The sequence below is a fragment of the Corvus brachyrhynchos genome, unplaced genomic scaffold (genome assembly GCF_000691975.1).
Source record: "Corvus brachyrhynchos isolate BGI_N302 unplaced genomic scaffold, ASM69197v1 scaffold444, whole genome shotgun sequence".
In the NCBI taxonomy this organism is placed as follows: Eukaryota; Metazoa; Chordata; class Aves; order Passeriformes; family Corvidae; genus Corvus; species Corvus brachyrhynchos.
This window is the reverse complement of record NW_008237886.1, coordinates 473510-486871: the sequence shown is the minus strand read 5'-3', so window position 1 is coordinate 486871 and position 13362 is coordinate 473510. Positions and strand designations below refer to the sequence as shown.

Below are 13362 nucleotides of genomic sequence, written 5' to 3'. Positions count from 1 at the left end.
AGCAGGAATAGAAACCTTTTTTTTCAGACTAAAACATCCAACCAAACCCAAAAATTTGTTTAACAGGCTGACTATGAGTCAACTCCACTGACACCAATAGCAATGCGAAGGAGAAACTCAAATCCCTCAATATTAACTTTAATAGGTTTTCAAGAAATACCAAATCCTGCCCCCATTACTGGTGACAAGATTTGATTTGTTTCATCTCAGAAACATGGACCAATCACTGAAGTAAAAATTCAGCCTCTAATATGTCACAAAAAAAGACTACAATGCTTAAAGAAAGAGTACAGTGCTATAGCAATCTAGAGCATATGCAGGATGGAAACTTTGAAGACTACATTTTCTGAATTTATTTTCATTTTAAAATACAGCAAAATCAAAACCATGAGACAACAGGATTATATGACAGACACTTCCTCAGAAAACAGCCTCCTTGCACATTTAATACCTTTATTATTTTTTCTAATGGAATTATAGAAGACAGAGGACTTAAATAGGATTTATGTCTTGTGTTCTTTTACAATTTGTCACTGCTGTTGTTGACTCAATACAATTCTGAGTTATGGATGAAAAAAAAATTGTCTTTTCTATATCTAAACTCCATCAACAATACTCTGTAATACCAAGCTTTATTATTATTACATGAAAGGCCTCTTCCAAAAGTAAAGAGAGTGGAAAAAACATATTTTTCATATTTGAAAGTTTATAGTTCATACTAATACTCATGGTTTTGGAAAATTTTAATCTATTTTAATAATAATACTTTTATGATAATTTATTTAATTGAATAACTTTTGGAACACACAAACTAGTAATTGTGTCAAACAACAATTGTGCTGTAAAAAAAATAATATTTATAATAGATATTGGTTCAACAGAGGGCAAATCAGTTACTGATCCAACTTTTCAATGCATCCATGGAATTCTTAATAGCTTGTCAACTGAGCAGGAAGCTTAGTGCAAGCTCTGTGTTGTTAAAAGAGTTATTTATCATCTTATCCCCCCCCACTCCAAATCTTCTCTCAAAGTCTTTTCCAGATAATTGCTCTCATCACTGTGACAGATCTTGTGCTCTCACCATCAACTTAAGTTCATTTTACAGAATGAAATCCAGGCTTTGTCTAGAGCTGTATGTCTTTGTCTTGCTGTTCAGCTCCTCAAACTGCTTCCTGGACAGTTTTTTCTGTCATTGCCCAATGGAAACTCCACCTGAGAACGTGTCTTAGCTTCCACTATCTCCTGCCTTCATTAATCAGTTACATTCCTTGGTGGCCTTGTCATAATCTTGCTCCGTTTGTATCTAACCAGAATGTGGATGTAAACAGTCTGTCCCATTCCTCATTCTCCACCTTAAATATCAGCTAATTAGCTAATTTTTAAGTCTGTTTTAGTTACATTCTGGTTTTTACATGCATTCTTTCCTTTGGTAGACTAATTACGTCTTTCTATCAAGAAATGGCTGAGAACCCAAGGCTCAGATGAGTATTCTGCCTTTGATTTACCAACTCATGCTTTTTTTATTTTTCAGAACACCTTAGGTGAGTGATTATGGTAAACCACTAAAAATACCTGAAAGAGGCACAATGAATTTCCTGTATGATTCATGTTGGTAATTTCTACTTAAACAGCTCCTGCTTTGTGCCATGCACTCTAATGACACTAGTAACAGAAAATGACTTGCTCATCACTTTAGATACAACAGCTTAGAAGTCTGAAGGAAGCATATTCAATGCTAAAATACAAACCCTGATTTCTGTAACGAGCACTTTGAACAACTGGTATGCATCATGTTGCAAAATTAGAAGGAAGTCCCAGTATTGAAATCATGTTTCCCATGAACTTGTTTTTGCAAAACTACCTCCGACAGTCCAGACACCATTGTGGAATACACAGTGAAAACCTGTGGTCAGTGACAATAAATTAAAATAGTGCAAAACATCAGCAAGATGTTAAGATGAGGAAGAGGAGTGAAAAGAGGGCAATCCCTCAAAGAACTTTCTTGAGTCTGATTACTCTGTCTCAGAAAAGGGAACAGCAGAAATAGCCCTTTGCATCATCAAGGACACAGCACAAATCCTGACAAATTGAAAGATAAAGTTTAAAAGATCACTGCAATTCAAAGGAGATAATTAAGAGAATATAAGATAAAAGTACATAAACCAAAAATACTGTATGAAGACCAAGTAGCAATGTTTTATACATACAGCTTCAAAAATCCAATGATGCGATTCCCAGTGAAGAAAACATGACAAATTCAAAACCTAAAAAATGAAACTATTTTGACCTCCGCCAAGCAAAATTAGCTTCTAAAATCTACTTTTGCAAAACATCAGAAGCAAAGAGCTTAGCAGGATTCAAAACAACATGAGACATTTCTTGAGATTATATTTGCAAAACTTCTATCATAACAGCATAAAAATTCTGAATATTTATCAAACAGGAGCTTTGGAGTAAATATACACCATAAGCTTTGGGATATGACTCAATCACTCATGAGTAAAGGAAGCTTAGAAGTTTCTTTCTAAGGAAAGGAGTACAGGAATTATTTTTTCTCACAAAGTTCACTTTAAAATTCATGTACGTGTTTATGGATAACCATTTCATCTTTTCATTTTTTTTTTTTTTTTTTTTTAGAACAGAAGCAGATAAAATTACTCTCATTTCTCTTTGCTGCAAGATATGCTCCTGTGATATATAGCCAATAAACCCCAGACAAACAATATAGCATTCCCTCCAGAAATAAAGTAATCATAGTATTTTCACTGTATTGTTTCCAAAACAGACAAATAATTATTAAGGAGGAGTTAATCCTTTCTGGGGAAGCAAAAAAAAAAAAAACCAAAAACCAAAACCACAAGCATATTTTTCATTATTTACTAATAATTTTCTTTCAGAATCTCTTGAAAACAGTTGCCATTTTTGTCTTCTTACAGAATTTTCCAAAATTATTCCAGGTTTTGGTAAGCCTGACCTGACAGGCAACTAGAAACTACAATGTAGGGTGTGCCTACCTTTTACATGCCCTGAACAGTTGTTTAGAAACAAATAAACAGAAAAAAAAAAGAAAAACCAAACAAAGCAAACAAAACAGACAAAAAATCACACCAGAAACACATGAGCAAACTACCAACCCCAAAAAAGCCAACAAATATATAAAAAAGTATTTTAAAGGCTGTTTTTGTATACATATGAGGAGAATAGACTGGGGTTTGCAAAGCCTCAATAATATTTTATACAGTTCCTAAGAGGTGAAATTTTTAAGTTCCTTTTAATTTCTATCCACCACCATCTCCTTTTTATTATACAAAAGTGGAGACAATATTTAAGCTAAATTAAACTCATTTCTTCCTTCCTGCCTTAAGACCCTTTCTCTGTCTCTCCCTTCCTTGGATATTTTATTACTTGGATCTATCTTTCAAAACCTCAACATCTTCAAAGAGCATGATCATTTGAGGTTAATTGCATGATTTTCATTTAATAGCAGAGGATAATTCTCCTGTATTAGACAATTGCAGAGTCTTGAATCCAGTAATACTTAGAATGGCATCTGTGGAATTTACACTTTTATCCTAAATTATATTTTAGTAACTAGAAATAGCATCTGGAATTGCTTTAGGGTTTTTTTGTTTGGTTATTTTACAATTTAGATTGTTTCACCAGAATACAGTGGAATCAGCTTAAGACAATATTGCTTCAGTTCCATGATATAAGCAAAACCCTTTTATTTTCACAGTTTAAATTTAAAACTTTATTTCCTTCTTTCAGCTTGGAGTCATACATGTGGCAAGATTAATCGCATTATTAATTGAACAATTACTCAACCATTTAAACATTTTCTGGGTTTCTGTTTTCTTTTTTCCCCCAATTTATTAATCAGAATGCATCATTCAAAATACAGAGTGAGGATCTCTCAGTTTTGTACAAAGCTTTTTTAGTTGCCCTAATGCCTTAAGCAACAGGAACTGCCAAAATTACACCCGAGTCAGTGCTATTAGAGCCAAAGATAAGTACTGCTAAGTTCAAAACCTTTAGCTAACAGTGTAAAAATTCAAATGATTTTTGTGATGACAGAGTTTGAGTGTGTTAAAATAACTATAATCTTGAGAAAAAGACAATTTTTCACTTCAATTTTGCATTTTTTCACTATATTGTGGGAGGCTCTAATTTGCTCAATATGGACTTCCTTAGGGCATGCTGTGCACAAATATAACATCTGGAAATCTTAGCAGCCTTTGCTAAGAATGATTTCTCTGGAGTCTTAAAACCTGTGTGGATCTTGCAAAAAAGCCTTCTCTGAGAGGGCAGTCTCAATATAGAATGTAAGTTAGCATTTTATAGATTCAGCACTGCTGAATTCTAGGTAATGTTATGTAGAGGTAACTGTCACAGAAATATCAGTGATGTCACTCCATTCCAATGCAGTGCAACTTTAAACACCCAAAATCAAAGTAAAATCCAGCAAATTTTACTTAAGTCATCTATGAAAGCCCCTCTTAGACTTTCACAGGGGCCATCTCTTCCAAAATAGGTTGTGAACAGTGAAATCAAGAGGACAGAGAATTATGTAGTGTTTATTCATTACAATATTTTATCCTTTAGTTTATAAATTAACAGGGTTTAAAACTGATCTTGTCTGATGCGGACAATTGTCTAAGCACTATTTACAAAAGTCAAGCTACACTTATGTTCATATACTTATATTCCTTTATGCAGTAACTGATGGAGAGTAAGAAGAGCAATCATCCTTTGATGTACAGTGAGGTAAATACAGCATTTGTATGTATTTGAGCTACATTTACTGACAGGTTTGGGAATTTTTGAAGTGTTGAAAAGAAAGTACTTACAAGAAACAATGTTGTGAAAATTCTTAAGTGGACAGGCATATTAACAGTGTCTCTCTGAATGTGATTGATTCAAATATCTTCAAAAGTCATAGTAAGTTTACCCAAAATCACTTTTATTAAATGCTATCACCTCTTATCAATACATTTTTGCAATGCCACTGCTCAAAAACAAGTCAAGTAAATACCAGCATCCAAAGGTCCAAAAAAATCAAAGCCTACTCCCAACACTTGGCATTGGGGCTCCATTTCTCAATAGTTGTCTAATAAGAGGAAGTAGAAAAACATCTATTTTTCTGACAGCCTTAACTTTGTCATCATTCCATAATGTTACATGAAAGAAATAAAATACAATACATAGATTAAATAAAATACAGAGATTTGCACCAAAAAAAAAAGCCTAGTGTTGATGGGACAGGACAGTCATTTCAGGAGAAAACTTGAGTGTGTGCTTTGTACTCTGGAGAGAGGGTTTAAGTTCAGTAATTTATATTTGAAATCTGCTTATGAGTTGTGATCACAAATGCCATGGGCCAAATTCAAGTATAGGTGGCATTTCTTTTCAGCCAAATCTCTTGCTGTGCTGATCCAGTTACACCAGGTGCATCTGCAACTGCAATCTTCAATTGTATGGGTCAATCAACTTTCTGAACCATTACTGTAAGCTAAGTCTTTTTTAATAATCACTACATTCAAAGAACCATTTGGCTAATCTTGCATGACACATGTAAAATATCAGGACCAGATTTGTGTAAAGAAATATTAAAAACAGTGGAAAGGACCCATTGGAACACCTCGAAGAGGAAACAGAAATAATTTTGTAATAAAAACCAGCTAAGCAGACTGTATGACCCTTGCTAGAACAATAAAAATTACCATATAGCTCCTATTAAAGTTTCTTCCAGGGAGGTTTGAAGGATAAAATCTGTAATGCATGCATTTCTTTAAAAATATTATTTCATGCTGAAACCCAAAGTTAAATACCCTTAGAGGTTACATATTTCAGAGCATCATGTCGGTAAATGAAAGAGTTTGTTTAACAATGAACACTGGAGCTTTATCAAGAGATAAACAATTGTAAGAGCTGTGAGGAAAGGGAATTTAAACTAAAAATTATAATGAATACTGAATAGGATTAACACTTACTTGCATATTTTTATAGGTAATTGCGTCAGACCTGACTATATTGAAGCCACAATAAAAATAAAATTAAACAGGCTGAGTATGATAAGAAGTGGCTTCTGAGACAAAAATATTTATCCTTTTATACTAACTGGGGGAAAAAGACACAGAGAAGTATACCTCAGAAGAGAATAGCCTGAAGATGGTGCAGTACATGTTTTGTGTGAATTCAACAACTAATATAGTAGCATCCTCCTCACACGTTTTACTTGATTACAAGTGTAAGGGCTCCACAAGAACACGTCTTTGCAATTATTTCAAAAAGCAAAGCCCAGACAAAACTGAAGCTCCAACCCATGCTCTTATATGATAATAGATGACAAAGATGCCCCTATTGCCACCATCTGCTACTATCCTACCACGTGTTGTTGCTCCTTTTGGTTAGTCGTACCTCCTCCCTCAGACTCTATCAATCACTTATCTCTCTTTCACACCCACACTTTCAACTAGGCTTGAACAGCTTAACCACGTTGCAAATCAGGAAAATCAGAAGCACTTGTCTCAATCTTTGAGCAACTTTTCCTTCTGTTTCTTTCTCAAAGCTTTTCTTTATTTTGGTGAGGAGAAAACCCCACCATGGTGATTTTTTACTATGAGTTTATCCAGGGAGGTGAATTCTATAATATGAAATAACAACAAGGGCTATTACTTGCATTATGCCTTTGGAGAGAATAATGCAGTAGTAGTAAAAGTGGTTAAAGTAATCCTCTAACATTTAAAAGACATTTACCTGTGGGGCAAATGAAAATATGGGAAGTGCATGAACTGTGCGAGTCAGCATAATCTATTTTTATTGCTTACTAAAAAAAAAAACCTTGCACATAAGTATTCTCTAACAAGATGAGGCCATAAATGCCTAAACACAGTACTAAATGAATAAAATAAAGTATCATAACAATTCATAGGATTTTTATAACACATCATCACCATGCATAAGTATGTGTCAGTCCACTGACTCTATTAAAATCAAGATTCCAGTCTTCTGCATGCTGTTCTATTGGCATAAAAAAATCATACAGAAGCAACAGATGGGGTGAATAAAAATAGAAAAGAAGCTCCATATTGCAGGACAAACAACCTCTGTAAACCACAACAGGAAAGTGCACAGGATGGCTTTGGGATGCAGCACTAGGTCAGTGTTAGTCTCATACATGAGACCAGATGCCCATCTATGTGTGAAGCAACTTCCATGAGGAAAGAGGCAATATCTTCTACATCACCCATTAACACTGGATAAAGAAGGCATTCTCTTCAGGGTAGCCCTGGACTACTTAAAATAAAGGGGTTTCCGCACATTTTATCAGCACAGCTTACAAGGATTCAAGGACAAGCTGCCATTTTAATCACTGCAGTGGGAAATTAGACATACAGAGGATTTTGGGACACCTGTGTTCCCTATTCTCCTTTTTCCCCAGGCTGTACACATTTTAACAATTCTCAGACATCTCTCCTGGTTACAAGACCAAACATGAACTAAGGTTTCAAACAAACATTACTTTGGTATCCTTTTCTTATGCCACCTCATTTAGATTATCTAGAGGAATGTCATTTTTATCCTCATTGCTGATTTATTCACTACAAACTTGTCATTTTCCATTGCATAATGTCTGTCTGTGTTATTAACTCTACCCAGACATGTAGCCAAACACACCACAATGCTGTTCACACCCCTGTCATTTGCTGATTCTTTATAAAATGTTAACGTTCCAGATTATTTATATTGTTAACCAAATGTTGACATTCACAGATTTAAAGTCATGACCGCACTTTAGCACAGTTTGTTGCTCAGAACTTATGAGGTCACTGGAGTCCTAAAAATTCTGAGCAGTCAATTCTGTTGTTCAGTTACAGCTGTAAATTCTTAGCAGCCAGAAAGTGCCCATTTCATACTTCAAATTAATATTTTTTAGCTCATCATTTGCATGATTCCAAGTCAGAAAAATAAAATTTACTTCTTACTATTGCTGCTGCTTCTTCCTTACCTTCTCATATCCTCCTTTATGTGCAGATTTATTAGTTCTTTAGGAACATGGAAAGAGAGGGTGGTCTCAGCCATCTGTTCCCGGATCCGCATCCACTTGTTGTCAGAAGTAGGGAATCTATATAACTTACAGACTGGGTTTCTTAACACTGCAAAGGGGAAAAATCATATCATTGCTTTACTGTGGTTATGTGACTCTGAAAATTTATGGCAACAATTTCATGCAGAAAATAATATATATTGTTTTCCCCCTTGCTTACAAAATTAATTTTAGAACCATTAAAATTCTATTAAAAGCATTTAATTTTTATTTCATTTTTTATACCAGAATGTGGAGGACAAAGTATTACTAGTACAGTCATTAAATCACATTTTACCAGCACAGTAGCTAACCTGTGAATTTAGGATTTCAAAGTAGTGAGAATGTAAATTAGACTCTCTTTTTGTACATTTAAGCTGAAGTTAGGAAAACCAGAATGAGCAAATGAACAATGAACTCAATACAGTCCCTACCATTGCTTGCTACCTGCTAGAACCACTCACAATTCCAATAAATTGCACAGGACTCAGAGTTCAGCTGCATCTTCCCCTTGACATGCACACACAGAAGTCATTAACACAAATAGAAGGTGTGCTTCTACATTAAAGGAAACAACTTTTGACCATTTTAGAGTTACCTTGATCATTGATGTGGTCAAGACATAGAAATAAATATAACAGCCCTGTCACTGTGTTACACACACTGTTTTCAGATCACTATTGCAACATGACATAAGAAAATCACATTTCTTGGTGTTTTGGAAGCTTACAATCCATCATGTTTTTATTTTACAGTTCTCACATGTTGGCTACATTTCCATTCAGATCTTACAGTGATGCTCTATAATAAAGGTGGGAAATTTCTACTCTCTCCTTTCCATCTTTTTCTTTTACCCTGCTCTTATTTTCCAGAAAGAACAAATAGGGGAAAAGCTGAGGAAGAAAACGTTCTGTTTGACTACTTTGATAAGCTTACTTGGAGACAAATGATTGTCATTTAACACACATGTCCACAGCTTCCCAACTCGGAATGACTTTGGACAGCCATCCAAATCCTCCACTGGTGCCTTTCTGTCAGCCTTCTGGAAAAAGCTGCCTTCCAGCAGGCTCCCATTGATCTGCCGCTGAGTGGTCTGTAACTCAAAGGAATGCATTCCCCATGTGTGCTGTGGGGAAACTGCTGCTGTCAAAATGACATCTGCTAATAGACATTTCAATTCACAACTCCCTGACACCATTAATGCTTATGTAGGCTGATTTATAGAGAATAAAAAATAAAAGATACACAAACTCTCTTGTCTATCTAAGCAATCAGGTTTTTTAACAGAAATCCTTTAGGAAAGGCCTAAAACAAGACCAGAGATTCAAAGATACTGACAGTAAACCCATCGCTGGCAACTCAAAGAAAGGAGTAGTGTTTAAGTAGTTGTACTGCTCTGTATTCCCATCACTCTACTATTTTTCAGCATTAGTCTTTGATGAAAAACTGGAAGCCTTTTTAGAGTCATTTTGCCTTTAGTTATTAGTGATTTTACTTTCAAAAACTAAATTCTAACTCAGTGTTATGAAATAAGCCAAAGAGATGCTTGAAATCACTGACATATGAATAACAGTAATTTTTCTTTACTACTAATACCCAAAATATCTTAATGTTCAAACATTTTTCCACACACTTTTAGAGTTTGAGGATCTTCACTACACAGATTTAACTACAGAAAAAAGCATCTCCAAGCCTATGATCAACTTCCACCCATTGTCTGGGCTTTATTATATCACTTGGTTAAAACATGCTGCAACACATATTTCCTATTTTCCTTCTCTTTTGCTGAGATTCTTGTAATCAATGAAACCAGTCTTGTCAGTAATACTAACAGTCTCTGTCATTTCACAAGGCTGATATATGGCACCAATCATCTCCCATTAACAAGGCAGGGAATACAAATTTTCAAATGTCAGGGAGAGCTTGGGAAACTAAGGGCTAATTCAGGTCTCGCCTTAAACAGAAAACTGCCGAACCAGATGATAATTTTGGGTTGGGTTTGGTTTTTTTCTGTTGTGCCCCCTGATCAGTTGGGAGCAGCCTGGTATATATTACCAGGACATTTTAAATGATGATGCCCCAGACACAAAAGACTCTTTTCTTTATTTTACCTTTTTATGTCTACTTCCTAAGGAGTTTATCAAAGCATGTTCTTCCAAGAACAGCCCTTAAATTTGCACTCAGAATCTATTACACTGAAAAATACACATTAATCTGTTAGAACCTAAAGCAAATATGTAGCTGAAAAATCTCTTTCCTTCCATCTCCCCCCTGTAACCACAACCACAACCATCACAAAGAAAAAACAAAACAAAAAAAAAAAAACAGAAAACCCATCAGGACTGCAGCAAGGGACAAAGGACACTGAAAATTTGGATCTAAAATTGTGACTTTTATGGTTGCTAGAATTATTAAACTACTCTCCAGGTACTAGCTGAATTTTCAGGTTTTTGATTCAGGTCTGAATTTTCAGATGGGGGTAATCTCAAGTGCCTTGTAGTTTTTTAAAACGGTCAAATCATCTCTCCATGGGTTTAGGAAGAAAATTTAATTTACAAACTCAGAAAAAAAGCCTGGGAATTTTTCCCAAAGAATCCAAATAATTCCAATATGCAGTATTATTAAAGCTTGAGATTGTCAATAAAAACTGCATAGTGCTTGATGTTTTCCTCATAAACAGAACTACTGAAATCATGCAATTCCATACAAATTTCAGAAGTGTCTTCCTTTCCAACTACAACAGTAATTAATTTCTAACTATAACAAGTTTTCTAGAACAGAATTCTAGAAGACATGTAAAAGCACTCAAACAATAAGAATGGCAAGAGTAGAATTGGCTTTTATAAAAAGTAGTTATTAAAATGAGTGGAAGGTTTGTAAACATGATCCCTCCTGTATTTAGACAGTGATCATGAGAGGGGTTAAAAAAAATAAAATCCACATGAACTGCAGTGCTTAAAAAAGAGAAAACCCAATTTTAAAAGCTTTTCTCTGTAGCATCAAGCCTAAAAGCCAGTGCCATGTATTTACCCATCCATATTTTTGGACATTCTCATTTTTAAATGTGAAGACCTTTGCATTTTTTATTCCATGCAATATCCTTCACATTGCTTCCCTTGTAAGCAGAGTAAAAAAATAATAAAAGATTGAATACTCTGGTTTTATTTTCATTCCCTATTGAACATAGATCAAAGCATATCTCTGCCATTTATTAATTTACTAACAGTGTTTCTATTTATATCTTTCTTTGTAGCATAGGTATATGATGTGTATTACCTCAGGAATAATAATTACAGCTATCTTAATTTTGCTTAATTTCAATTACTTTTATTCTCTTTTTTATTTACAGTGCAATTTGTTTACATGCAAACAACTGGCAAACTCTCCAGCATTATAAATAAATGAATTTTGAGACGTGAATTCAATCTCTTGGGGTATAAATGGAATAGTGATAAGGCACTGAAATACACTACTCATTCCCACTCACTGAATAAGCATCTCATAACTCACTGGAGGGCTGCAAGTTCCCTATCCTAAGATTTAAATTTCAGGAGAATGCCAGTGTTCTTCTATGCCTACAGGCTTAAGGATTCACAGAGGGGTATTTTTTCCAGTTGCATCATTTTGAAGGCCTGATACACAATAAGAAACAGAAAGTACCAGAAAGCTTTACAACGATATACACATGTACTAAATATGTATGTATATGGGGGTACTTCTGTATGAACACAGCAGGGAAAGCAGTACAGGCACTGTTGATGTTATCAGGTTTCCTGACACTTTTGCACAGGCACCCATATGAGAAATCCAGTCTGTCTCCAGGCAACACAGAGAGCCTTAATCCACAGGAAGCCCAGTCACAGAGGCATGCTGGGGAAGAAGTCTGATGGGTTGGGGAAAGAGGCTGACAGTATAAAAGGAGAGCTAAAATTTTCTAAGAAAAGAAATTGGGAATTCAGTAAAAAGAATGGGACTGACAAAACCTAGAACCAGTGCCTGGTTTTTTTTAAAGTGGAAATGATGCTGGAAGAGAAAGTCACAAGTGCAGGAAACAGACTGAAGAGTAATTATTTATCAGAACAAATTTCCTGTGAGTGCAAACTCTTTCCAATATCCTGCATGCTGTCATTTCTTGCATATGCACCTGCGGTTCCGCTCCTTCCCCTCAATTCTTTTAAAAAAACCTGAAAACCCAAAAAATGACAAAAAAAAGGCCCTCCACAGTATGTTTGACTTTATAAACCCTAGTACTGTTGGGTGGGGTTTGGTTTTATACTGTGTGTTTGTATATGAGAATAATAAATGTAGAAACGCTGTCTAGATATGCTATAGAATCACGTGCAAATATTCTTGACAAATTGATCGACTTCAATATTCATAAAACCAACATCTGCCTTGGAAGTTCCAACAAAATACATACACAATCTACAGCATTTTCCTATACAAAAGAAGTCAACAAAAGACCCCAATCAAACCCACAAAAGGGAGGCAACAAATAGGAAAAATCAGTCGTGAATCAGTATTGTTCTCTGAGCAGAGATGTCATTTCTTTAAGTCCCACTATTCTGGATAACATAGAATCAGAATAACAAACAACTGCACTGAGTTAGATCAAATCCTTCAATTTGTCTCTGTATCTTGTCTCCAAGAATAGCCATAAATAGATACCTAGACATGCAAATACCCTCCCTGCCTCCAGCTGTTTCCAGTTCAGGAATTTCTGGAGCCAGATGTAATTCCTGTACATTCAGTAATTCTCAATTAACATCTTTCTCACTTGGAATTGATGAAAAGAAATGGTAGCTCTGTAGGAGAAATTTTTCCATTTCTCATCTAATCTTAATAACTCACAGAAAAAAATTACAGCATTCATGCATACATGGAAGAACTTAATTTTTGGAGGTTTTTAGTGCTTCCTTCAGACTGCAAAGCTAGTCTAATGAGTCTGTCCTATCAGAAGTCATATGAAAAAGTTTCAGTAAAGGTTTTAAAAGGCTGTAAAATTTCAGTAACATTCCTCCTCAACTGTATGCAGCAAACACAGAATTCTTGACAGCGCTGTGGTTTCAGATGACCCATATAACTTATTTGTGACATCGTTACTGCAGAGTAATGGAGATTCATAAACTTGGGCTAATAAAAGTTTTATGGTGCAGCATATCAGCATGTAATATTTCTCAGTATAATGAAAGAGAAATAGCTCTAGTTTAACACCATGCACACAACCCCAGAGTTGACCTAGAATTGAGAATGCCTTGCCAACAGCTCCCTTTATT

General features: G+C 35.1%; 1 protein-coding gene across 6 annotated transcripts in view; it reads right to left on the bottom strand.

Annotated features, from left to right (window-relative positions):
• INPP4B (inositol polyphosphate-4-phosphatase type II B) overlaps positions 1–13362 on the bottom strand; it is a 276861-nt gene that overhangs the window by 100266 nt on the left and 163233 nt on the right. For all 6 annotated transcript variants that reach the window (XM_017732655.1, XM_017732656.1, XM_017732657.1 and 3 more), the window contains one exon: positions 8009–8156. In XM_017732655.1, coding sequence (XP_017588144.1) covers positions 8009–8156 — 148 coding nt within the window. The remainder of the gene's footprint in view (positions 1–8008; positions 8157–13362) is intronic.